At 37.1% G+C, this 27,295-nt stretch overlaps 1 protein-coding gene across 5 annotated transcripts in view; it reads right to left on the reverse strand.

Moving 5' to 3' along the window:
* KDM6A (lysine demethylase 6A) overlaps positions 1 to 27,295 on the reverse strand; it is a 209,587-nt gene that overhangs the window by 105,262 nt on the left and 77,030 nt on the right. For all 5 annotated transcript variants that reach the window (XR_009560766.1, XM_030834979.2, XM_030834976.3 and 2 more), the window contains exon 4: positions 22,845 to 22,894. Coding sequence is in view for 4 of the 5 variants with exons in the window: in XM_030834979.2 (XP_030690839.1) it covers positions 22,845 to 22,894 (50 nt within the window). In the remaining variant the exon portion in view is untranslated. The remainder of the gene's footprint in view (positions 1 to 22,844; positions 22,895 to 27,295) is intronic.

Genomic DNA, 27,295 nt, shown 5'->3' on the forward strand with positions numbered 1-27,295 from the left:
GTTTTACTGCTAATAAATCAATCTCTTACAGCCTTAAATAACCTATTACACATTTTTATCAAAGAATTTAACACTGTGCTGATTCAATTTATACAGAATCACTCCCTTAATACAATCCAAACTACCTTTTGAACACTTATAAGAGTTTCTCCTAGTTACAATAATATAGCAAAAGAGGTTGTCAAAGCTCATTACATCAATCAGATCCAAAGTTATAGCATTAGAGCAGAAGTTCTGCTTCCATGAAACTAATACAACATTGTATATCAACTATACTCCAATAAAAATTTTTAAACAAAAAGAAGTAGTAGTAGTTCTGCTTCCAAAATCTATGCATAGTATTGCATAGAGATCATGAAATCAGGCTACAGAGGCCATCAGACTTGGCTTGTCACTTACTATCGACTCACAAAACAAGTTAACTGAGTCTCAGTTTCATAGGGTTGCTTTGAGGAATTAAGATTATACATGACCTGGCACTTGGGATTTTTGTGAGAAGTAAAGGAGGTAATGTATCTACCACCAACAAGAAAACTATCTAGCACATGGTAATTGCTCAATGGATACAGTATGACAGATAAAATTCTTGGAAGTCTCACATGCTGTAAAAAAAAAAATTACACATTAAAAACAAGAGGATTTAGAAATAAAAGAGAGTTGTGGACAAGACTGCTCAAGACCTATGCAACATTATAACCAGAGGATTTCAAAAGTAGTAACTAGTACCTGGAGACAGCCTGAACCACTCAAGCAAGAAGCTCAGCATGATGATAGGTTGCCATGGTCGATATCAAAAATGAACAAAACAATGAAGTTGCAATTCTGGCAATCCTTTAATTAGAGCAGAGCTGGAAGGTGCTGAGACAATGAAAATAGCTGAGAGCTGTACAAAACTGGGAACCTGCTTTTCTGAGGAAGAGCTCTGGATGAAGGTACTCGTGCTTAATTTTCTTAAAATCTAGACTACAGAACTCCTGCTACCAGTGCTGCAGTCAAGCTGAGAGAACTTTTCCCTTTCCTACTTAAGTTTATAATTATACTCCCCATTATCCAGAAAAAAGCTTAAGTGAAACAGTAAGACTTCCACATCATACAACGTAATTCCCTTATTTACCAATAACATGAATTAATTTCTGTTAGTAGTACAGTCTATTTTGCAACGTGTATCTTCTCTTACTGTTTTCTATCCTAACTATTAACATGATAAGACGAAATAAAGACATTTCTCAGCCTCTGTTGCAGCTAAGAGTTCTCAAATTACTAAGTTCTCGCCAGTGAGATGTGTATAATCTCATGATTCCCTTAAAGCCGCAATCCCCAACCTTTTTGGCACCAGGAACCAGTTTCGTGGAAGACAATTTTTCCACAGACTGGGGGGCCGGGGTGGATGGTTTCGGGATGATTCAAGAGCATTACATTTATTGTGCACTTCATTTCTATTACTATTGCACTGTAATATATAATAAAATAATTATACAACTCACCATAATGCAGAATCAGTGGGAGCCCTGAGCTTGTTGTCACTTGTCACTCACTGATAGGGCTTTGATATGAGTCTGCAAGCAATTGATTTATTATGGTCTCTATGCAGTCAAACCTCTCTGCTAATGATAATCTGTATTTGCTGCCGCTCCCCAGCGCTAGCATCACTGCCTCAGCTCCACCTCAGATCATCAGGCATTAGATTCTCATAAGGAGCGCGCAATCTAGATCCCTTGCATGTGCAGTTTACTGTAGAGTTCGGGCTCCTATGAGAATCTAATGCTGCCGCTGACCTGAGAGGAGGCGGAGCTCAGGCAATAATGGGAGTGATGAGGAGTGGCGGTAAATATAGATGAAACTTCGCTCACTTGCCCACCGCTCACCTCCTGCTGTGCGGCCCAGTTCCTAACAGGCTACAACCGGACTGGGACCACGTGGCCCGGGGGTTGGAGACCCCTGCCTTAAAGAAAAGGGTTGTTGCCCTCTGCTTCCTCTTCCTCTGACCAGCTCCTTGGAATGTAGAACCAACTCCAAGGCATCAGATAAAGAAAACTCAAGAAAGAAAAAATATAGACCAATTTGAATTATGAACAAGGATGCAAAGATGCTACATATTAGCAACCCCAATCCAGAAATAACTAACAACGATAAAAACTTATTGTCAATTTGAACTTACTTCAGAAATACAAGATTGATTTAAGGAGAAAAAAATATAAAATTACCTCAATGGATGCAGGAAAAGTATTTGCATACAAAAGAAAAATGCTGACTTTTAAACTGAAAATTTTTAAAGTTGGTTGTCATTAGAGTAAGGAAGTTCCTTTCTATTCTTAGTTTGCTATTTACAAAAAAAGAACTTAAAGTAATCATGTTTAATGGTAAAACATTTAAAACGTTCCCTTTAAGAAGGGAAATAAACAAGACAAATGTACTATACCACCTCTTTCAATCCATACTGTGCTGTCATCCTAGTTATTGCAGTAGCAGGAGCAAAGATCACAAAAATTAAGAAACAAAGTTACCATTAATTACAAAGGTAGGATAGTCTACATAGAAAATCCAAAGTAACATAGTCAAATTAGCCAAGTTAGTAAAAGTTAGTGAAGTTCTCAGTAAATTTAAAGCATATAAAAACCAACTGTAGTTCTATATTCCAGCAAAGAGATAAAAATGAAATTAAAATGACATTTATAACAGCAATAAAACTAGAAGATCTAAAATACATTATTTTATAATATGCATAAGAACTTTATATGGAAATACCATAAAACTTTATTGAATGAAAGACAATGACAGTTTTTCTTTTTTAAACTGTACAAAGTTAATACAATTCCAATCAATCCCTGGAAGCCATTGTGTTTTATTTATTTAATTTTATGGCTCTGATTTCCAGCACTACAGAATTTGACTAGATATTGAACAAATATTAAGACAAATCTCAGACTCCAGATCTGTGCTAACTGTTGCAAACCCACTTTACCATCTATCTGGCCCTTGCCTTCCTTTTCCCCACTTTGAGGCCTCTAACAATTACCCCAGGGTCTAAAACAGGGGTCCACAAACCATGGCCAGTCAAAATTTTTTCTTCAAGTCCCAGGAGCTAAAAAATTATTCTTATATTTTATGATGGTTACACTGTAAATGATTAGCTAAGTACCTACATAATAGATAATTTTGCCTCCTGGCCCACAAGGCCTAAAATATTTACTTTTTCACCCTTTCGAAAAAGTATTTGGACCTCTGCTCTAGACCAAGAACTTGGGAGAGTTCCCTGAACACCTACTGTACTTTCTTTCATGTGCTGGCTGACTCAGTTCTCTTCTTTAAAAGCCTTTCCACGTCTCCTACCTGGAAAACTCCCATTAATCCTTCCCTCCAGTCTCAACTGTTCTGTGGAGTTTCTCTAATTCCCACTCAGACTTTCCCATACCCCTTACACAAGGAGACGTACTTCTGCCTCACTCCTGAACACCTCTAATATATCACTTCCAAAAGCTTATGCTTGTTTGTGCCTCCCTCACCCAGAATATGGGCAACTTGAGAGCAGAACTATCTTACTTATCCCTGTATTGCCAACAAAGCCCTTGTCAATGACAGTAAAAGCCAGTTAGTGACCGACATAAATAGTGTAACAGAAGTCATGGATAGGTCAGAAGATGAGTGCAGGTTCCACTAGTTCATCCACCAATTTGTGCAGACCTGAATGCAGTCTAGTCCATAAAGTAAAAGAAATTAAATAATGATCTCTAGGATGTGGTCTGCTTGTAAAATTGTAAAACTTCTAAAGAAACTAACCCTTGTGGACAAAAAGATGTTACCTGTCATTCCAGTAAACAAGGAATGTTGCCAACCATCAAGCCATCAGCTGCTGCTCCCCCCCACCACACACACACACTCACCAAGGTGCACCTTCAAGTGAATTCAGGATGGAGAAAAACCAGGATACTGGCCCTTGATAGTCAAGATGCATATCAAAGAAATTTCAATGAGCCCAGACTCTTGCATCTTCCCATACACAGAAAAGCACTAAAATCATTATGTTTGACTACATTTTTTTTCCCCCAGCAAAAACTCTTATATATCCTGGCTCTTCTCTTACCTCTTTGGAACAGTTCCTCTGAGCTATATGAGAGGCTGTTTCCCAGGTTACAGTCCTCAGTAAGGTCCCTGAATTAAACATAATTCTCAACTTTCAGGTTGTGTTTTTGTTTTTTCAGTTGACATCCTTATTCTCAAATATACTGCTTTTTAACTTTTCCTATATATTCTTTAAAAGATCTCACTCTCTTTCTCTGCCTTTCTGGGCAAAAAAGTTTTGTTTTGGTTTTTTTCCAGGTTAATTTAAGCTTTAAACTTGTTGAAATATTAATTACAGTTCTGCCTTCCATAAAGTTCTAAATATTTTCACGTTATAAAGCACTTCAATATTGATATATTTAAATACTCAATGTATTTTTAAACTCAAAACATGAATCTGAACTGGGAAAACCGTGAGTTTTTCCATTATAACAATTCTCTCCCCAAAATCTCTCCCCTACCCAACATTAATCCCTAATCCCACATCAGTACTACATTAACAAAAAAATAAAACCGTATGGTAGCTAAATGGAAAAAAGAAAACCTTACTACTCAGCCCCAATTAGGAAAGAAGGCCAGCACAATTTTCAGAGCTGGTAAGAAATGCAGCATTACAATTTTCTAACATGTATTGAATCAAGGACTAAAATAGACCTTCTTGGTGAATGTACTTTAAGGACAAGAATTGTTTATAATTAGCATACCAAAAACACATGCAAAGTAATCTCTACAAGCTTTGAGTTCCTGAAACACTCCATCTTTTTCAGCAGTAATATTATAAAGCCCCATGATATTTTATATACACATACAAAGATATATGTAAATTTACTCTTCAATATTTTTTCACTGTCCCAAATTAAATTTTAACCCAATTCTCTCAAAGCCATTGTAAAAGCAGGATTTTTTTTAAGATAATGAACTAATTTAAAGGGGTTTTGTTAATCAGAAGAACTGTACCCACAAATATTTTAATGAATCAATATACCCCCCAAAATTACACATAATGCACAATTAACAGGCAAATAATATTTTATACTGAAAAAGGTTGCTCTCCATCTTTCCACAACATTTAATCAATGGTTCTTTTAGACAAGCATACTACCATAACTCAAACCTTTTCTTTCTTTTCTTAAATACAAGTGGGGAAAAAAGAAGAAAAAAGTCAGTTTTATTTATTTAAAAGTTCACAATCATAAATGAATATATACAGAAATTGTTTAGTAAAGTACACATGATAGAAATCATCAGAGGGCTTCCCTGGTGGCGCAGTGGTTGAGAGTCCGCCTGCCGATGCAGGGGACACGGGTTTGTGCCTCGGTCTGGGAAGATCCCACATACCGCGGAGCGGCTGGGCCTGTGAGCCATGGCCGCTTAGCCTGTGCGTCCGGAGCCTGTGCTCCGCAACGGGAGAGGCCACAACAGTGAGAGGCCCGCATACCGCAAAAAAAAAAAAAAAAAAAAATCATCAGGAAGCACCAGCACTTCTTCATATTTTAACGTTTATCTCCTTACAGTCTTCTACTTATATAATGAAATACATAGCAGCATTAACAGTGTACATACAATTTTTTATTCCTACCTTCCTACTTTATACCATAAACCATAACAGCAATTTTTAAACCTTCCTGACTCATGAATGAGTTTAGGTTTTGTTATAGTTGTTGAAGGGGATCAGGACAGGATACCCCTAGATGTGCTGGTTTAACCTAAGAATTATTTTGAGCTGGAGGCATCTGAGTTCCTGAAATCCCTTATATATGCTAAAAGCAGAGCCTCCCAAAATAATAAAACTGTCATATACCCCTCCCGGTAGAAACTCTAACAGACATTATCATAACACATCATATCTCCCATCTATTCTCTTGAGGGCCTACTTATCTTTCCAAAAAGTTATTTGTTTTCCTTTAAGTGCCCTTTCTTGCTCTTCTCATCACCTACTAAGTTGGTATATAGCCTCAAATTCTAACCACCCCTTTGAGTTACTCATCACTGAGTTCTACTGAATGAATATGCATTGCATGTGTAAACAAACTGTTTTTTCCCTCCTGTTAATCTGTTTTAAGTATAATTCACAGGACCCAGCCAGGAGAGGTTCAATTAAGAACTGATTTCTCATCAGGAAGTATGGAAGCAAGAAGACACCAGAATTTCACTTAAAAAAAAAAAAAACACTAGACTTATCCTGGTTATCATTTTGAAACATACAGAAATATCGAATCACTATGTTGCAGAACAGGAACTAACACAGTGCTGTAGGTCAATTATACTTCAAAAATAAACACAAAGGAAGCAAGAATACACAATAGGGAAAAGACAATCTCTTCAATAAGTGGTGCTGGGAAAACTGGACAGCTACATGTAAAAGAATGAAAGTAGGACATTTTCTCACACCATATACAAAAATAAACTCAAATGGATTTAAAACCTAAATGTAAGACTGTAAAACCATAAAACTGGAAGAAAACACAGGCAGAACACTCTTTGACATAAATCATGGCAATATTTTTTTGGATATGTTTCTTAAGGCAAAGGAAACAAAAACAAAAATGAATAAATGAGACCTAATTAAACTTAAAAGCTTTTGCACAGCAAAGGAAACCATCGGCAAAACAAAAAGGACAATTCACCAAATGGGAGAAAATATTTGCAAATGATATGACCAATAACAGGTTAATATCCAAAATATATATAAACAGCTCATACAAATTAAATTTTTTTTTAAAATCTGACTTTAAAATGGGCAGAAGATCTGAATACACATTTTTCCAAAGAAGACATACAGATGGCCAAACAGGCACATGAAAAGATGCTAATCGTTGGAGAAATGCAAATCAAAACCACAATGAGATATCACCTCATACCCGTCAGAATGGCTATTATCAAAAAGAACACAAATAACAAATGTTGGCAAGGATGTGGAGAAAAAGGAACCCTTGTACACTGTTGGTGGGAATGTAAACTGGTACAGCCACTGTGGGAAACAATATGGAGGTTCCTCGAAAAACTAAAAATAAAACTACCATATGCTCCAGCAATCCCACTCCTGGGTATACATCTGAAGAAAACAAAAACACTAATTTGGAAAGATACATATACTCCAATGTTCATGGCAGCATTATGTACAATAGCCAAGATATGGAATCAACCTCAGTGTCCATCAGCAGACAAATGGATAAAGAAGATGTGGTACATATATACAATAGAATAAATACGTATCAACATGGATGGACCTGGAAGGTATTGTGCTTAGTGAAATAAGACAGAGAAAAACAGATACTGTATGTTATTACTTATATGTGGAATCTAAAAAAATAAAACAAACAAATGAATATAACAAAACAAACACAGATTCACAAATATAGAGAACAAACTGGTGGTTACCAGAGGGGAGAGGGAAGGAGGGTGGGGCAAGATAGGGGTAGGGGATCAAGAGATACAAACTACTATGTATAAACTAAATAAGCTACAAGGATATATTGTACACCACAGGGAATATAGCCAATATTTTACAATAACTTTTTAAAGAAGCAAGCCAACCCATAATTCTCTATCAAGAAAAAATGCCCTTTAAAATTAAGTCAAAAAATATTTTCAGATAAAAGAAATTCATCTCCGCCATACCTTTACCATAAGAAATGCTAAACAAAGTTCTTTGGCCAAAAAGAAAATGACAGTACATGGTAACAATTCATACAAAGTAATGAAGAGCATCAGAAATGGTAACAATATGGGTAAATAAAATTACTATTACACTGTAATATATGGGCCTGTTCAAAGCAAAATAACATCACCTTGCGTAGATCTAATACACGTAACAGCTATTACATAAAGGACATGAGTGGGTACGATGTGGACCTATGTAACTGCAAACTTTCTACATTTTATGTGAATTGGTATAATACTGAGACTTGACTGTGAAAAATTAAAGGGTTTATACACTATAATCCCTAGAGTCACCACTGAACAAATAATGAAAAGAAGAATAGGTGAAAAGGTCAATAGGAAAAGTAAAGTAAAATTGTAAAACAGATTGAAATATAAAGGGGGGAGTGGTATGGAGAACATAAGACCAAGAAATTAAGGGAATAAACATAAAAGGAAAGATCAAATGAAAGACACAAACCCAATCATACCAATGATTTCATTAACTATCAGTGGCTAAACAGCACAAGTAAAAAACAGAGACTTTCAGATTGGATAAAAAAGCAAGACCCATTTAACAAGCTATCTATAAAAGTATTATAAATATAAAGATGCCAAAAGGTTGAAAAGAAAAGGATATCTCGGGCTTCCCTGGTGGCACAGTGGTTGAGAGTCTGCCTGCCGATGCAGGGGACACGGGTTCGTGCCCCAGTCCAGAAGGATCCCACATGCCGCAGAGCGTCTAGGCCCGTGAGCCATGGCCGCTGAGCCTGCGCATCCGGAGCCTGTGCTCCGCAAAGGGAGAGGCCACAACAGTGAGAGGCCCGCGTACCGCAAAAAAAAAAAGAAAAAAGAAAAAAAAGAAACGGATATCTCACAGAAATAACAAGGCTAAGAAGAAAGGAATAGCTAAATTAAAATCAGATAAAACACATGTCAAAACAAAAGGAATTACTAAAGGTAAAAAAACAGTATTTCTTTATGACAAAAGGGTCAGTTCATCAGGTAAAAATAACAATAACAAATGTGTGTGTACCTAATAAGAGAGTTTCAAAATATATTAAAGAACAAAAGGGCAAAATTAAGAAAGACAATTCTACCATCACAAGAAGAGATAATAACCTGTCAGCAAATGACAAGGACAAAAAAAACTGTTTAAGAAAAATACCTTCAAATATCTTTAACTGTTATTTATACCACAATACAACCAACAAATGCAAATCATGTGCTTCTTTTCAAGTGCTGACCCAATAAAGTCTCAATACATTCTGAAAGAATGAAATCAGAGTATGTTATATAAATGAAACAAAAATTACTAACTATGAGATAGCTAAAATAACCCAAGTATTTTGAAATTATACAATATATATATATAAATAACCATGGGTAAGAAAGTGGAAGTGAAGTAGAAAATGCTTTCAAATGAATGACAATGAAAATTAAAAATATAAAATTTGTGAGATACAGCTATATCAATACTAAGAAAAATGCATACTTTGAAACACTTGAATTAGAGAAAAAAGGTAGAAAATCGATGATCTAAGCTTCCATCTTAGGAAATAAGAAAATTAAACACAAAGTAAGCAGAAGCAAATAATAAAGACAATCAGGAATCAATGAAATAGGGATTGGATGAAATGTAAAACAGGAAAACAATACTGAAGAAAAAAACTACAAAACAAAAATTTGACTTTTTGCAAACATCAATAAAATTGGTAACCATCCAGCCAGGCTGACCAAGAAAAAAAGAGAAGACCAAATTACCAATATCAGGAATGAAAGACAATATACAGATTCTATAGTTATTTAAAGGAAATTAGGGTTATGACAGAAAAAATAGTAAATGTGAAATTTTATGAAAGAGACAAACTCCTTGAAAGACAAAATAAAACTGAAACAAGAAGTAACAGAAAACCTGAATAGCCCTGTACATATTAGAGGAATTCAAATTGTAGTTAAAAACTATTCACAAAGAAACTCTAGGTCCAGCTGACTTTACTGATAAATTCTATTCAACACTGGAAGAAGAAATAATACCAACCCTACACATACACTCAGAAATAGAGGAGAGAACAATTCCCCACTCTTTTTATGAGGCCAGATTTATCCTGATGGAAAAAAAATCAGAAGTTGTAAGAAGAAAATTAGAGTAATATCATTTATGAACAAAGATGCAAAAATGCTCAACAAATTATTACTACAATGAAGCCAACAACATATAAAAATGATAACAGATCTAACAGGGGTTTATCCAAGGAACAGCTTTAAAAAAAAAAAAAAAAAAATCAAGCAATGTACCTAACTGTATAACACATTAAGAAAGAAAATCCATAGACTCTCAATACAGGAAGGAATAATTACTTGACAAGTTCCATACCTATTCATTATAAATGAAAACAGGAACAACAAAAAAAAAGAAATCTCAAAGTAAAACTAGTAACAGAAGGAAACTTCTTCAATCTGAATCTATAAAAACTCTATAGTTAACATCATATTCAAGGGTGAAAACTGAATGTTTTCCCCCAAAGACCAGGAACAACACAAGGATGTTCCCTTCTATTCAACACTATACTAGAGGTCCTTGCCAATCCAATAAGGCAAGAAGAAGATTAAGTAGTAACCACAGATTAGAAAAGAAAAATTGTATTTATCTGCAAGCAGCATGATAACGTACATAGAAAATCCTCTGAAATCTAGACCAAAGCTACCAGACCTAATAATTTATCAAGATAGCAGGATGCTAGGTAAATGTACAATAATCTTTTCTGCTCCTATACAATAGCAACAATAATTGGAAATAAAATTTTACGACTCCAATCACAACAGCATCAAAGAGTAAACTAGAGATAAACTTAACAAGGAAAAATGTGCGATGGAAACAATAAAACACTGCTGAAGAAAATTAAAGAAGACCTAAATAAATGGTGAGATATACCATGTTTGTGGACAAACAAATGCATTATTTTTAAAAAGAGATATTCTCCCCAAATTGGTCAATGCATACAATGCAGTCCCAATCAAAATCCTAGCAGGAGAAATTGGCAAACTGCTTCTAAACTGTATATAGAAAAGCAAACGACCTAGAAAAAAACAAAATTTTGAAAAAGAACACAGAAAACCTACACTGCTTGATTTCAAGACTAAAGTAGCAAAACAGTATGCTACTGGCTTTAAAATAGACATATACGAGGGGCTTCCCTGGTGGCGCAGTGGTTGAGAGTCCGCCTGCGGATGCAGGGGACATGGGTTCGTGCCCCGTGTCCGGGAAGATCCCACATGCTGCGGAGCCGCTGGGCCCGTGAGCCATGAGCGCTGAGCCTGCGCGTCTGGAGCCTGTGTGCCGCAGTGGGAAAGGCCAGCATACCGCAAAAAAAAAAAAAAAAAAAAGACATATACGAGACCTTCAAGATGGCAGAGGAGTAAGACGTGTATATCACTTTCGTCTCCACAAATACATCAGAAATACAACTACATGTGGAACAACTCCTACAGAACACCTACTGAACGCTGGCAGAAGACCTCAGACTTCCCAAAAGGCAAGAAACTCACCACGTACCTGGGTAGGGCAAAAGAAAAAACAGAGACAAAAGAATAGGGACAGGACCTGCACCTCTGGGAGGGAGCTGTGAAGGAGGAAAAGTTTCCACACACTAGGAAGCCCCTTCACTGGTGGAGATGGGGGGAAACTTCGGAGCCACGGAGGAGAGCACAGCAACAGGGGTGCGGAGGGCAAAGCGGAGAGATTCCCGAACAGAGGATCAGTGCTGACCAGCACTCACCAGCCCGAGAGGCTACTCTGCTCACCCGCCGGGACGGGCAGGGGCTAGGAGCTGAGGCTCGGGCTTCACAGGTCAGATACCAGGGAGAGGACTGCGGTTGGCTGCATGAACACTGCCGGAAGCGGGTTAGTGTGCCACAGCTAGCCGGGAGGGAGTCCTGGAAAAACTCTGGACCTGCCTAAGAGGCAAGAGACCAATGTTTCAGGGTGTGCAAGGAGAGGGGATTCAGAGCACTGCCTAAATGAGCTCCAGAGACGGGCGTGAGCCACAGCTATCAGCACAGACCCCAGAGACGGGCAAGTAACGGTAAGGCACCTGCTGCAGCCACCAATAAGCCTGTGTGCAAGCACAGGTTACTATCCACACCTCCCCTCCCGGGAGCCTGTGCAGTCCTCCACTGCCAGGGTCCTGTGATCCAGGGACAACTTCCCCAGCAGAAAAAACGCCGCGCCTCAGGCTGCTGCAATGTCACTCCGGCCGCCGCGGCAGGCTCCATCCGCATTGCATACCCTTCCCTCCCCCTCGGCCTGAGTGAGCCACAGCCCCCTATTCAGCTGCTACTTTAACCCCGTCCTGAGTGAAGAACAGACGCCCTCAGGCGACCTACACGTAGAGGCGGGGCCAAATCCAAAGCTGAACCCCAGGAGCTGTACTAACAAAGAAGAGAAAGGGAAATTTCTCCCAGCAGCCTCAGGAGCAGCGGATTAAATCTCCACAATCAACTTGATATATCCTGCATCTGTGGAACACCTGAATAGACAATGAATCATCCCAAAATTGAGGCGGTGGACTTTGGGAGCAACTGTAGACTTGGGGTTTGCTTTCTGCATCTAATTTGTTTCTGGTTTTATGTTTATCTTAGTTTAGTATTTAGAGTTTATTATCATTGGTATATTTGTTTATTGATTTGGTTGCTCTCTTCCTTTTTTATATATATATATTTTTTTTTCTTTTTCTCTTTTTGTTAGTGTGTATGTGCGTGCTTCTTTGTGTGACTTTGTCTGTATAGCTTTGCTTTTACCATCTGTCCTAGGGTTCTGTCTGTCCGTTTTTCTTTTTATTATTTTTTTAGTATAGTTTTTAGCACTTGCTATCATTGGTGGATTTCTTTTTTGGTTTGGCTGCTCTCTTCTTTTTTATTACTTTTTAATTTTTTTATTTTTAATAATTTTCCTTCCCTCTCTCCCTCCCTTCCTTCCTTTTTCTCTCCCTTTTCTTCTGGGCCATGTGGCTGACATGGTCTTGGTGCTCCAGCCGGGTGTCAGGCCTCTGCCTCTGAGGTGGGAGAGCCGAGTTCAGGACAATGGTCCAACAGAGACCTCCAGGCTGCACATGAAATATCAAATGGCGAAACTGCTCCCAGAGATCTCCATTGCAACGCTAAGACCCAGCTCCACTCAACAACCAGCAAGCTACAGTGCTAGACACCCTACGGCCAAACAACTAGCAGGACAGGAACACAACCTCATCCATGAGCAGAGACGCTGCCTAAAATTAAAATAATAAGGTCACAGACACTCAAAAACACACCACCAGACATGGTCCTGCCCACCAGAAAGACAAGATCCAACCTAATCCACCAGAACACAGGCACGAATGCCCTCCACCAGGAAGCCTACACAACCCAGTGAATCATCCTTAGCCACTGGGGGCAGACACCAAAAACAACGGGAACTACGAACCTGCAGCCTGTGAAAAGGAGACCCCAAACACAGTAAGTTAAGCAAAATGAAAAGACAGAGAAACACACAGTAGACGAAGGAGCAACGCAGAAACCCACCATACCAAACAAATGAAGAGGAAATAGGCAGTCTACCTGAAAAAGAATTCAGAGTAATGATAGTAAAGATGATCCAAAATCTTGGAAACAGAACAGAGAAAATACAGGAAACATTTAACAAGGACCTAGAAGAACAGAGCAAACAAACAATGATGAACAGCACAATAAATAAAATTAAAAATTCTCCAGAAGGGATCAATAGCAGAAGAACTGAGGAAGAAGAACAGGTAAGTCACCTGTAAGATAAAACAGTGGTAATAACTACCACAGAGCACAATAAAGTAAAAAGCATGAGAAGAACGGAGGACAGCCTCAGAGACCCCTGGGACCACAGTAAATGCACTAACATTCGAGTTACAGGGATCCCAGAAGAAGAAGAGAAAAAGAAAGGGACTGAGAAAATATTTCAAGAGATTATAGTTGAAAACTTCCCTAATATGGGAAAGAAAACAGTTAATCAAATCCAGGCAGCACAGAGAGTCCATACAGGACAAATCCAAGGAGAAACACGCCAAGACACATATTAATCACACTATGAAAATTTAAGTACAAAGAAAAAATATTAAAAGCAGAAAAGGAAAAACAACAAATAACATACAAGGGAATCTCCATAAGGTTAACAGCTGATCTTTCAGCAGAAACTCTGCAAGCCAGAAGGGAGTGGCAGGACATATTTAAAGTGATGAAAGGGAAAAACCTACAACCAAGATTACTCTACCCAGCAAGGATCTCATTCAGATTCAACGGAGAAATTAAAACCTTTACAGACAAGCAAAAGCTAAGAGAAGTCAGCACCACCAAACCAGCTTTACAACAAATGCTAAAAGAACGTCTCTAGGCAGGAAACACAAGAGCAGGAAAAGACCTACAATAACAAACCCAAACAATTAAGAAAATGGTACCAGGAACACACATATCGATAACTACCTTAAATGTAAATGGATTACATGCTCAAACCAAAAACACAGACTGGCCGAATGGATACAAAAACAAGACCCATATATATGCTGTCTACAAGAGATCCACTTCAGACCTAAGAACACACAGAGACTGCAACAGAGGGGACGAAAAAAGATATTCCATGCAAATGGAAATCAAAAGAAAGCTGGAGTAGCAATTCTCATATCAGACAAAATATACTATAAAATAAAGACTTTTACAAGAGACAAAGAAGGAAACTACATAATGACCAAGGGATCAATCCAAGAAGATATAACAATTGTAAATATTTATGCACCCAACACAGGAGCACTTCAATACATAAGGCAAATCCTAACAGCCATTAAAGGGGAAATCGACAGCAACACAATCATGGTAGGCGACTTAAAGCTTTAAAACAAGCTTTAAATGGAATTAATTGATATTTATAGGACATTCTATCCAAAAACAACAGAATACACTTTCAAGTGCTCATGCAACATTCTCTAGGACACATCATATCCTGGATCACAAATGAAGCCTTGGTAAATTTAAGAAAACTGAAAACACATCAAGTATCTTTTCCAACGACAACACTACGAAACTAGATATCAATTACAGGAAAAAGTCTGTAAAAAATACAAACACATGGAGGCTAAACAATACACCACTAAATAACCAAGAGATCACTGAGGAAATCAAAAAGTGCCTAGAAACAAATGACAATGAAAACACAACGACACAAAACCAATGGGATGCAGAAAAAGCAGTTCTAAGAGGGAAGGTTATAGCAATACAATCCTACCTCAAGAAACAAGAAACATTTCAAATAAACAACCTAACCTTACACCTAGAGCAATTACAGAAAGAAGAACAAAATAAACCCCAACGTTACCAGAAGGAAAGAAATCATAAAGATCATACCAGAAATAAATGAAAAAGAAATGAAGGAAACAATAGCAAAGATCAATAAAACTAAAAGCTGGTTCTTTGAGAAGATAAACAAAATAGATAAACCATTAGCCAGACTCAATAAGAAAAAAAGGGAGAGGACTCTAATCAATAGAATTAGAAATGAAAAAGGAGAAGTAAAAACTGACACTGCAGAATACAAAGGATCATGAGAGATTACTAAAAGCAACTCTATGCCAATAAACTGGACAACCTGGAAGAAATGGACAAAGTCTTTGAAAAGCACAACCTCCCAAGACTGAAACAGGAAGAAACAGAAAATATAAACAGATCAATCACAAGCACTGAAATTGAGACTGTGATTAAAAATCTTCCAACAAACAAAAGCCCAGGACCAGACGGCTTCACAGGCGAATTCTATCAAACATTTTGAGAAGAGCTAACACCTATCCTTCTCAAACTCCTCCAAACTACAGCAGAGGGAGGAACATTCCCAAACTCATTCTACGAGGCCACCATCACCCTGATACCAAAACCAGACAAAGATGTCACAAAGAAAGAAAACTACAGGCCAATATCACTGATGAACACAGATGCAAAAATTCTCAACAAAATAATACAAACAGAATCCAACAGCACATTAAAAGGATCATACACCATGGTCAAGTAGGGTTTACCCCAGGAATGCAAGGATTCAATGTACGCAAATCAATCAATGTGATAAACCATATTAACAAATTGAAGGAGAAAAACCATATGATCGTCTCAATCAATGCAGAAAAAGCTTTTGACAAAATTCAATACCCATTTATGATAAAAACCCTCCAGAAAGTAGGCATAGAGGGAACTTACCTCAACATAATAAAGGCCATATATGACAAACCCACAGCCAACCTCATTCTCAATGGTGAAAAACTGAAACCATTTCCACTAAGATCAGGAACAAGACAAGGTTGTCCATTCTCACCACTATTATTCAACATAGTTTTGGAAGTTTAAGCCACAGCAATTAGAGAAGAGAAAGAAATACAAGGAATCTAAATCAGAAAAGAAGAAGTAAAACTGTCACTCTTTGTAGATGACATGATACTATACATACAGAATCCTAAAGATGCCACCAGAAAAGTACAAGAGCTAATCAACGAATGTGGTAAAGTACCAGGATACAAAATTCATGCAAAGAAATCTCTTGCATTCCTATACACTAATGATGAAAAATCTGAAAGAGAAATTAAGGAAACATGCCCATTTACCACTGCAACAAAAAGAATAAAATATCTAGGAATAAACCTACCTAAGGAGACAAAAGACCTGTATGCACAGAACTATAACACACTGATGAAAGAAATTAAAAATGATACAAACAGATAGAGAGATATACCATGTTCTTAGATTGGAAGAATCAACATTGTGAAAATGACTGTACTACCCAAAGCAATGTACAGATTCAATGCAATCCCTATCAAACTACGAATGGCATTTTTCACAGAACTAGAACAAAAAAATTCACAATTTGTATGGAAACACAAAAGACCCCGAAGAGCCAAAGCGATCTTGAGAAAGAAAAAGAGCTGAAGGAATCAGGCTCCCGGCCTTCAGACTATACTACAAAGCTACAGTAATGAAGACAGTATGGTAGTGGCAGAAAAACAGAAAGATAGCTCAATGGAACAGGATAGAAAGACCAGAGATACACCCACACACATATGGTCACCTCATCTTTGATCAAGGAGGTAAGAATATACAATGGAGAAAAGACAGCCTCTTCTGTAAGTGGTGCTCGGAAAACTGGACAGCTACATGTAAAAGAATGAAATTAGAACGCTCTCTAACACCATACACACAAACACACAAAAAAAAACTCAAAATGGATTAAAGACGTAAGTGTAAGGCCAGACACTATAAAACTCTTAGAGGAAAACATAGGCAGAACACTCTATGACATAAATCACAGCAAGATCCTTTTTGACCCATCTCCTAGAGAAATGGAAATAAAAACAAAAGTAAACAAACGGGACCTAATGAAACTTAAAAGCTTTTGCACAGCAAAAGAAACCATAAACAAGACGAAAAGACAACCCTCAGGGGCTTCCCTGGTGGTACAGCGGTTGAGAGTCCGCCTGCCGATGCAGGGGACGCGGGTTCATGCCCCGGGCCGGGAAGATTCCACATGCCGCGGAGCGGCTGGGCCCGTGAGCCACGGCCGCTGAGCCTGCACCTCCGGAGCCTGTGCTCTGCAACGGGAGAGGCCACAACAGTGAGAGGCCCATGTACCGCAAAAAAAAAAAAAGAAATAAAAGACAATCCTCAGAATGGGAGAATATATTTGCAAATGAAGCAACTGACAAAGGATTAATCTCCAAAATTTACAAGCAGCTCATGCAGCTCAATATCAAAAAAACAAACAACCCAATCCAAAAATGGGCAGAAGACCTAAATAGACATTTGTTCAAAGAAGATATACAGATTGCCAACAAACACATGAAAGGATGCTCAACATCACTCATCATTAGAGAAATGCAAATTAAAACTACAATGAGGTATCACCTCACACCAGTCAGAATGGCCATCATCAAAATATCTACAAACAATAAATGCTGGAGAGGGTGTGGAGAAAAGGAAACACTCTTGCACTGTTGGTGGGAATGTAAACTGATACAGCCACTGTGGAGAACAGTATGGAGGTTCCTTAAAAAACTACAAATAGAACTACCATACGACCCAGCAATCCCACTACTGGTCATATACCCTGAGAAAAACATAATTCAAAACGAGTCATGTACCAAAATGTTCATTGCAGCTCTATTTACAATAGCCAGAACATGGAAGCAACCTAAGTGTCCATCAACAGGTGAATGGATAAAGAAGATGTGGCACATATATACAATGGAATATTACTCATCCATAAAAAGAAACAAAATTGAGTTATTTGTAGTGAGGTGGATGGACCCAGAGACTGTCATACAGAGTGAAGTAAGTCAGAAAGAGAAAAACAAATACCATATGCTAACACATATATATGGAATCTTAAAAATTAAAAAAAAGAGAAGGTTCTGAAGAACCTATGGGCAGGACAGGAATAAAGATGCAGACATAGAGAATGGACTTGAGGACACGGGGAAGGGGAAGCAGGAAGGGTAAGCTGGGACGAAGTGAGAGAGTAGCATGGACATATATACACTATCAAATGTAAAATAGATAGCTAGTGGGAAGCAGCCACATAGCACAGGGAGATCAGCTTGGTGCTTTGTGACCACCTAGAAGGGTGGGATAGGGAGGGTGGGAGGGAGATGCGAGAGGGAGGAGATATGGGGATATATGTATATGCATAGCTGATTCACTTTGTTTTAAAGCAGAAACTAAGAGACCATTGTAAAGCAATTATACTCCAATAAAGATGTTAAGAAAAGAAAAAGGAAAAAAAAGAACGAAAAAATAGACATATAGAACATAACGTAACAGGGAATATAACAGAGGATCTAGCAATAGACACAAAACTAAATGGTCAACTGATTTTTATCTAAGAGGAAATAAACAGTAAATCAAATTTGAAAGGACAGTCTTTCCAATGAATGATGCTAGAACAACTGGATATGTGTTCAAGGGGTGGGGAAGAACACTGATGCTCATCTCACATCATGAACAACCTGAAATGTATCATAAACCAAAATTTAAGAAATGTGATTATAGAACTCCTGGGGAAAAAAAGCTGAGGAAATGTTTATGATCTTCAGGTAGGCAAAGAGTTCTTAGCAGAACACAAAAACCACAAGGTATAAAAGAAAAAAATTATTAAATGGACTTCATCAAAATTATAAATATTTGCTCGTAAAAAGGCACAAGTAAGAAAACAAAAACCAAACCACAGACTGTGAAAAAGTATTTGCAAAACATATCTGACAAAGGGAATATGCAAAGAGCCCATGCAACTCAATTAATAATACACAAAAAGAAGTTAAAAATCAGCAAAAGATGTGAACAGATAATAACAAAAGGTACATGAAAGGCCAATAGCACATAGAAGATGCTCAACATCACTATCATTGGGGAAACGCAGATAAAACCAAAATGAAAACCCACTACTTACTTACTAGAATGGCTAAAGTTAAAAAGATTGAAAGTACCGAGTGATATCCAAGATGTAGAACAATTGAGAATCTCATATATTGCTAGTAAGAATGTGAAGTGGTACAGCCACTTTGTAAAAGTTTGGCCGTTAACTCTACAACTGCAATGTGACCCAGCATTTCCAAATCCTAGGTATATATACCAAGAGAAGTGAAAACCTATGTCTACACAAAAACAAATAATGTTCACTGCACTTCATTCATGCTTATCAAAAGCTGGACACAACCCTAATGTTTGTCAACTAATAAATGGGAAAATTAATTGTGGTATAATCATTCTATTAGATACTACATAACAATGAAAAGGAATACAATACTGATACACACAAGAACATGGATGAATCTCAAAAACAGTATGCTAAATTAAAACAAAAAAATACATGCTATTTGAATCCAGGTGTGTGACATTCTAGGAACGGCAAAATTAGAGACTCCAGAAAGCATATACACAGATAACTGGTTGCCTGGGACCAGGGGTCAAGAATGGGAATCAACTGTAAAGGGGGACAATGGAACACTTTGAGTGATAGAAACATTCTATATCTTAATTGCAGTAATGATTACACAACCCCATATAAATTGCCGAAATGCAGCAAATTTGAACACTTAAAATAATGTAAATGATACTTCAAAAAAGCCGGAGAGAAAAATCATCAGCTATTTTTGTGGAGTTAATTAGTTTATTTGGAAAAACAAGCAACAAAGAAAGGACAGCCAGGGAAACCCTAGAAACAAGAACAATGGGGAAAGGGTGCCACAGCACTACCGTATACATACTGTATATGTAGTGTAAACCTATTCCAAAACCTCTGTAAGTAAAATAGTATAGCATTAATTCATGAACAGACTAATGAAACAGACCACAGAAAATATAAGTAGACAAAACTTCATATGAAAATTTAGCATACAACTAAGGCAACATCTCAAATTAGTACGGAAAAAATGAAATTTTTTAACAATATATTATGTTGGGATAATTAGCCATAGGCAAAGAATAAACTTAGATGTTCCTCACACTATAAATCAGGGATAAATCCCAAATGGATCAGAGATTTAAATTAAAAACTAAAACCATTTAAGTACTAAAAGAAAATGTGGATGAATTTCTCTAACACCTGGGAGTGAGGAAAAAACTATCCTATGATTCAACATGCAGGTGCAATTTAGAAAAAGACTGATAAATTTGACTAGATAGAAATAACTTCTGCATGGACAAAAACAAACACACAAAAGCAAAATAAAACAATAAATGAAAACTGCAATTTTTATCACAAATAAAGGATAAATATAGATCATACATAAAATATGGCTATACAAAACAGAAAGAAAACAATGGCCCAACTGAAGAGAAATGAACAAATATTTCAAAGAAAAGGAAACACAAATAGTCTTTAAACTTCAATTAAAAATTCAATTAAGAAAATGCAAGTTAAAAACAAGACACCATTTCTCACCTATCAGATTTCACAAAAAGCCTGCTGACATAAACTTTCTTGGTTAAGACCAAGGGGAAACAAGAGCTCCCAAAGGAGTGGTTCACACCACTAGACCCAGCAATCCCAATTATCAAGGAATCTATACCAAAGAGAATCTATACCAAAGAACACTAACAAAAAGACACTTTTACTATTTACTGCAGTACTATCTGTACTGAAGCAACTGATTGAATAAACAATGGAAGAAATCACCATGACACTGGATTAGGCAAAGATTTCTTAGCTACAAAATCAAAAGCCCAAGCAATGAAAGAAACAGTTGAGAAATTGGATGTCATCAAAATTTTTAATTTTTGCACTTCAAACTATACTATCAAGAAAATGAAAATATAAGCCACAGACTCTGAGAAAATATTTGCAAATTATATATCCGATAAGGGGTTGTATCCGGAATGTATAAAGAACTCTTACAACACACCAATTTTTTTTTTTTAAGTTTTCGGCCGCGCCACGCAGCCATGTGGGATCTTAGTTCCCAGATCAGGGATCAAACCCATGCACCCTTCATTGGAAGCGTGGAGTCTTAAACACTGAACCGCCAGGGCAGTCCCAACACACTAATTTTTTAAAAAACAAATTTAAAAATCAGCAAAGGTTTACAGAGGCATTTCACCAAAGAATATACACAAATAGCTAATGTGGTCATTAAACAGTGCTCAACGTCAGTCATTAGGAAAATGCAAATAAAAACTGTAATAATGAGGATATGGAGAAACTGTTACCCTCATACACTGCTGGTAAGAATGTAAAATGTTACAGCCACCCTGGAAAACAATTTTGGCAGTTTCTCAAAATGTTAAACATAGATTTACTTTACAACCTGGCAATTCCACCCCTGGTTATTTACCGAAGAGAACTGAAACTATATATGTCCACACAAAAACTTGTATACAGATGTTCACAGGAGCATTATTCACAATAGCCAAAAAGTAGAGACAACTAAAATGCTCAACTGATGAATGGATATATAAAATATGGTATAACCACACAATGGAATATTATTAGATAATAAAAAGGAATAAAGTATTAATACATGCTACACATGGATCAACCTTAAAAATATATGCTTAGCGAAAGAAGTCAGTCACAAAAGACTACATATTATATGATTCAATTTATATGAAATACCCAGAAAATACAAATACACAGAGACAGAAAGTAGATTAGTACTCGCCAGGGGTTGGGCATGAGGTTTCATTACGGTGAGATAGACATGTCCTAAAGTAAGACTTTGGTTATGGTTGCACAACTCTGGAAATTTACTAAAAGTCACTGAATGGCATAAAGAAGTTGAATTTTATGGTATTTAATTACACTTCAATAAGCTTTAAAAAGAAGAAAAGATAAGCCATAGACTAGAAAAGATATTTTCAATATATTTTTTAAATTACCAAAATATACTGTTAAAACTTCTACATATCAAAAAGAAACATAAATTAGGCAATAGAAAAAATAAAATCCACCTTAAAAATCTGAAATGGCAATTCAGATAAAGAAACCCCACTGGTCAGTAAACTTATACTTCAAAGTAAACATGATGTGAAAGATTAACCTGTCCAGGTAACTTTATGCACTGCTCAAACTAAGAAAATAGATGATTCATTGCTGTGCACAGTTCTTCATTTAGGTACTGGTCTTTTAAAAAATGGTTAGGTTCAGCTGCCCTCAGAGCTCCAATTATAGACAGACTATACCAATAAAGATTTTCATTTATGCCTTCCCTTTTCAGCCTGATACAGCCATCTTCAGACTTCTTTTATTCCTAGGTACCAACTTAAGACAACTGAAGAATCATTTTGTTGCCATTTGATTTTAATGGCTTTAACTTTCACACTTTGGATCGTCTTTGGCCAACAAACTGTGTCAGAATAATCTAATTCTTTTAACAAAATACAAGTTGATCATACAAGACAGCACAAATGAAGAACACTCATTTCTCCCTTTCCAATCCCTTTTGCCTAGAAGTAATATTTTCAATTAACAAAACAAAAAAGCAAGAGCACAATTCGTTTTGAGTATAAACAGCAGTAATCTGCCAGAGAAGAGAAGGGGAGGGAAGAGGAGAAGGGAAGGGAAGGGAAGGGGAAGAGGGAAAGAGGGGAAGGGAAGGGGTATGCAAATGTGCACTAACCTTCCAGTAGTCAGACTGTAAACTGTAGTACCTCTGGTATGCAGATAATGCTGAAAGAAGGAAAATAAGCATGAGTCACAATTATGTCGCATTTCAAAATCAATTAACAAGTTTTAAGAAACATTACAACAAAATTCCCATCATACCCACCTCCCAGCAGATAGTGATATTTAAAACCAAACAATTTAAACTCTGGGGCGTCCCTACTCATAGTCAGACATGGTAACAAATGTCCAATATATAGGAGTTCAAGGAAGTAAAACCATGGTCACATTTCAGACCTGCACTTGAACAGAATCTGGGCAACCTCTTGAATCAACTTGACCTTCCTCAGAGACCAAATCTGATAAATGGATTAATACTCCAGAATGTGATGGGTCGTTTGTTCTAACAAGGGATCTCACTTCCAAAAATGACTAAGAGGGCTTCCCTGGTGGCGCAGTGGTTGAGAGTCCGCCTGCGGATGCAGGGGACACGGGTTCGTGCCCCGGTCCGGGAAGATCCCACATGCCGCGGAGCCACTGGGCCTGTGAGCCATGGCCGCTGAGCCTGTGTGTCCGGAGCCTGTGCTCCGCAACGGGAGAGGCCACAACAGTGAGAGGCCCACATACCTCAAAAAAAAAAAAAAAAAAAAAATGACTAAGAGCTCAACCACCTCAAAGAGCAAAGGAACTACAGTTGACTCTTGAACAACACAGACGTAAGAGGCACTGACCTCCGCACAGTAGAAAAGCCAAGTATAACTTATCGACGGCTCTCTGGATCCGCAGTTCTGTATCCTTGGATTCAACCGACCACAAGATCATGTAGTGCTATAGTATTTACTACTGAAAATATTCCATGTGTAAGTGGACCTGCGAAGTTCAAACCCCTGTTGTTCAAGGGTCAACCGTACTCCTTTTGTGCTGCTCCCTTTCATACAATCAAAAAAGAAAAAAACCCAGCCCACAATTACCTTACCCCAAACTCCAACTCAATTCCAAAATAGGGCATCCCATACCCCTAAATCCATCTCAAGGTATAACAGGCTCTGGAAGAAATTAAACTACAGTCATCCCTCAGTATCTGCAGTGGATTGGTCCCAGGATCCGCCGTAGATACCAAAATCCACTGTGATCACATCCCACAGTCGGCCCTGCATGTGCACGGATTCCACATCCACGGATGATAAAAATAGCAGTACATATATGTACTGAAAAAATCCCACGTATAAGAGGACCTGCAAGGCTCAAACCTGTGCTGTTGAACAGTCAACTGTAGAGCTTGTCAATCCAAAAACTCAGTGAGGGGCAGGCAGTAACAAAGTAAAGTAAAGGTTATACATGCACATTAGAATTGGTAGAGAGCCTTTTTTTAAAAACTCATGAGCAATAAATAAGTCACGGGGGTGTAATGTGCAGCATGATGACTATAATTAATAATACTGTATTGCATATTTGAAAGCTGCTAAGAGTAAATCTTAAAAGTTCTCATCACAAGAAAAAATACTATAACTGTGTATGGTGACAGATGTTAACTAGACTTAACTATGATCATTCCACAATATATGCAAACATCAAATCATTATGTTATATACCTAAAACTAATAGTTATATATCAATTATACCTCAATTTTTAAAAAGAGTAACATTTTCAAATAAGATTTTCAACACGTGTAAAAAAATTTTATACTGAAAAAAAATGGGGAGGGTGGAAATTAACATTTTCTAAAACTCCAGGTATGTTTTCATACTGTTCATCAGTAAGCAGCCAAAATGAATACCATATAGAATACCACATAGAGAACTTCCTGAATATGTTCAAATTAGAGAAGCATCACCCAAAAACATCATCACGTATCTGAACAAGTAACTTATTTGAATTATGTTCATCTTTTTTGCACAAAGATGATGCCAACCAACCTATCACTGGAAGGACATTTAGACTGTAATTTTTCCAGTTGTGAGGAAGAGGTGATTTCAAGCCATCTTCTGTTTTCTAGTTCTTCATACATGAGTGTAGCTAGCTCATAAAGATCACTGATTAATGGTTTTCTAAAAAGAAAAGCAAACCAACTTACCAAGCTAGACAGAACAGAATAGTCAAATAAGGTTTGACGGATTTATAGAGAACAGTCATGGAAAAGGTGTTTTCTCTCTACTGCCTGATGTGAACAAGGAAGCATATATCACCAACTGCCACCACAGGGGAACTATTCTTAAGATGAAGCCCACAGAAGATAGCAGCAGAAACAGATGGAAAGTACTGGATACTTCTAGACTTCAAACTATATCTAGTGCACAACTCACCTATGAACCTTCAATTATATGAGGGAATAAATCTCCTTATTGTTTAAGCTAGAATCAAGTCTTTGATATTTGTGCCTCCTAACCAAGAGAAGCCAGGGTCCCTGACAATTTTGTGCAATCACCATATCAAGCCTGGACTGTCCTTTTAACGGGAATTTCAACAAACTTGAAGGGTATGTTTCCAATAACATGAATAACAATATATATTACATGACTTCATAAAATTCCCATTTTAGAATTTGAAGAGCCCTTAAAGAGACAGTATGATGTAACTGAAACCGAGGTACCTACGTGAACCGAAGAAGCCTATGTGATTATCAATTGGGAGAAACATGGCATCCATACTACAATATGATGAATTGAGAAATAAATACAAGCCCTCAAATTCAAAGTCACAAAAGTAAATGCTCCAAATTTCAAGCACAGATTTGTAAATGAGACACTTCAATGAGCATTTGTTATCTTTCCATTCATTTACACATTTCTCAACAATTATACTTTACTCCATTAGGCCTAGGATCCTATATTTTAAGAAAGACCTTAACATATTTAACATTTTTCCTAATCCAAATAAATCATTAAAACTCTACAAGTACCCACCACCAGAGTCTCTCTAATGAAATCCTTTTAACCAAAGCACAGTCATTATTTCCAATCTTTAAGTCAGTTACCTATTGTGAAAATAAATTCCTACTCCACTGTAACTAGATTTTCCTTAAGTCCTTAATAGAGAATGAGGGAAATCATTTATTTGGACATACTTATAATGCTTAAAACCAGTTTCAGGATTGTACCATCTGTCTAATGGGCTTTTCCTTCCCTAAATCACCTAATCTTCACTTGGAGATCCCTCAGTTATTTACTGGCTCAAGAAGTCCTTGTTCATCCCACTAGGAAATCTTTTTAACAGTACTTCAGGCAAGACTGTCCTTTTCTTTTGCCACTTAACCAAGAATGGTGTGCTCAAACATATTAATTTCAACTCTCTATCAACCAATTTCCAAAGGTCAGATATTTTTAATCGTTGGAATCAACTTTATTTATGGACAGACTTTTTTCATAATTCTGAGTTTTATTTTGTTTTTAAATAAGCCCATTTAGTCTGTGTAGACTTAAAAAAAGAGAGAAAAATATAATGAATTTAAAGGATTATAGAAAACTGGCAGAGTACTAACAAAGTAACCAGGTCTAAAAAAATTAAATGCAAAAGAAAACAAGCAAAAATACAAATGCAAATAAGAAGGAAGTTAAATTTAACTTTCTGCCAGAAAAAGGGAGTCTCCTTCAGAGTAAGATGCAACAGAAATGCAAGGAAGAAACAGATTTAAAATTCAATCTACACTCACATTAGACTATGCACTAACTGCAGGCAGAACTCAGCATTTCTCTTTTCATCTCTAGCCCAGTGTATAACACTATAGGCAGCAGGTTAGCTGCTCACGGGTGAGTCTATGGGTATGGAAGGGAAGGAAAGGAAAGAAGTACAAGTAAATCTGTCAATTGCACTGACTGTCATCTTTAGGCCAGAACAAGTTGTGACTGCCTAAGATTATTATTAGGTCAAAAGATCTTTGATTATTTTTATCTGAGGCTGAACTAAAAAGTTGTATTTATACTCTGGGATAAATGAGATCTCAGAGAGCTTATACTAACTGTTTCACTGTATATAAATGACTGATGTACCTAACTCCCTAGCACCTTTCTGCCTTCTCAAATCTATGACTGCCTAAAACACATCTTCTCTTGTATGTAGTATTAATACACATTAACATTTGAAAAACCCTCTGGATAGTATCCAACACAACAGACCTTTGTTCCTAAGATTACAGAGACAAGCAGACAGGAAGTTGGAAAAGCAAAGAAACAAATCTTGGAATCCTTTTACTCCTCTATCAGCATCTTCACTGAGGTTTTCAAGTCAAATTAACACATCTACTGAGATCTCAGGTTTACTACTTCTTTGTCGTCATTAAAATAATATACTCTTCGAGGTCTTTATTTTTATTTTTTTATTTTTTTGGCCACGCAGCATGCGAGATCTTAGTTCCCCAACTAGGGATCGAACCTGTGCCCCCTGCAGTGGAAGGGCAGAGTCTCAAGCACTGGACCACCAGGGAAGTCCCTCCTTGAGGTTTTTAATATCACACACTTGGTTTACTACAA

The sequence above is a fragment of the Globicephala melas genome, chromosome X (assembly GCF_963455315.2).
Source record: "Globicephala melas chromosome X, mGloMel1.2, whole genome shotgun sequence".
Classification (NCBI taxonomy): Eukaryota; Metazoa; Chordata; class Mammalia; order Artiodactyla; family Delphinidae; genus Globicephala; species Globicephala melas.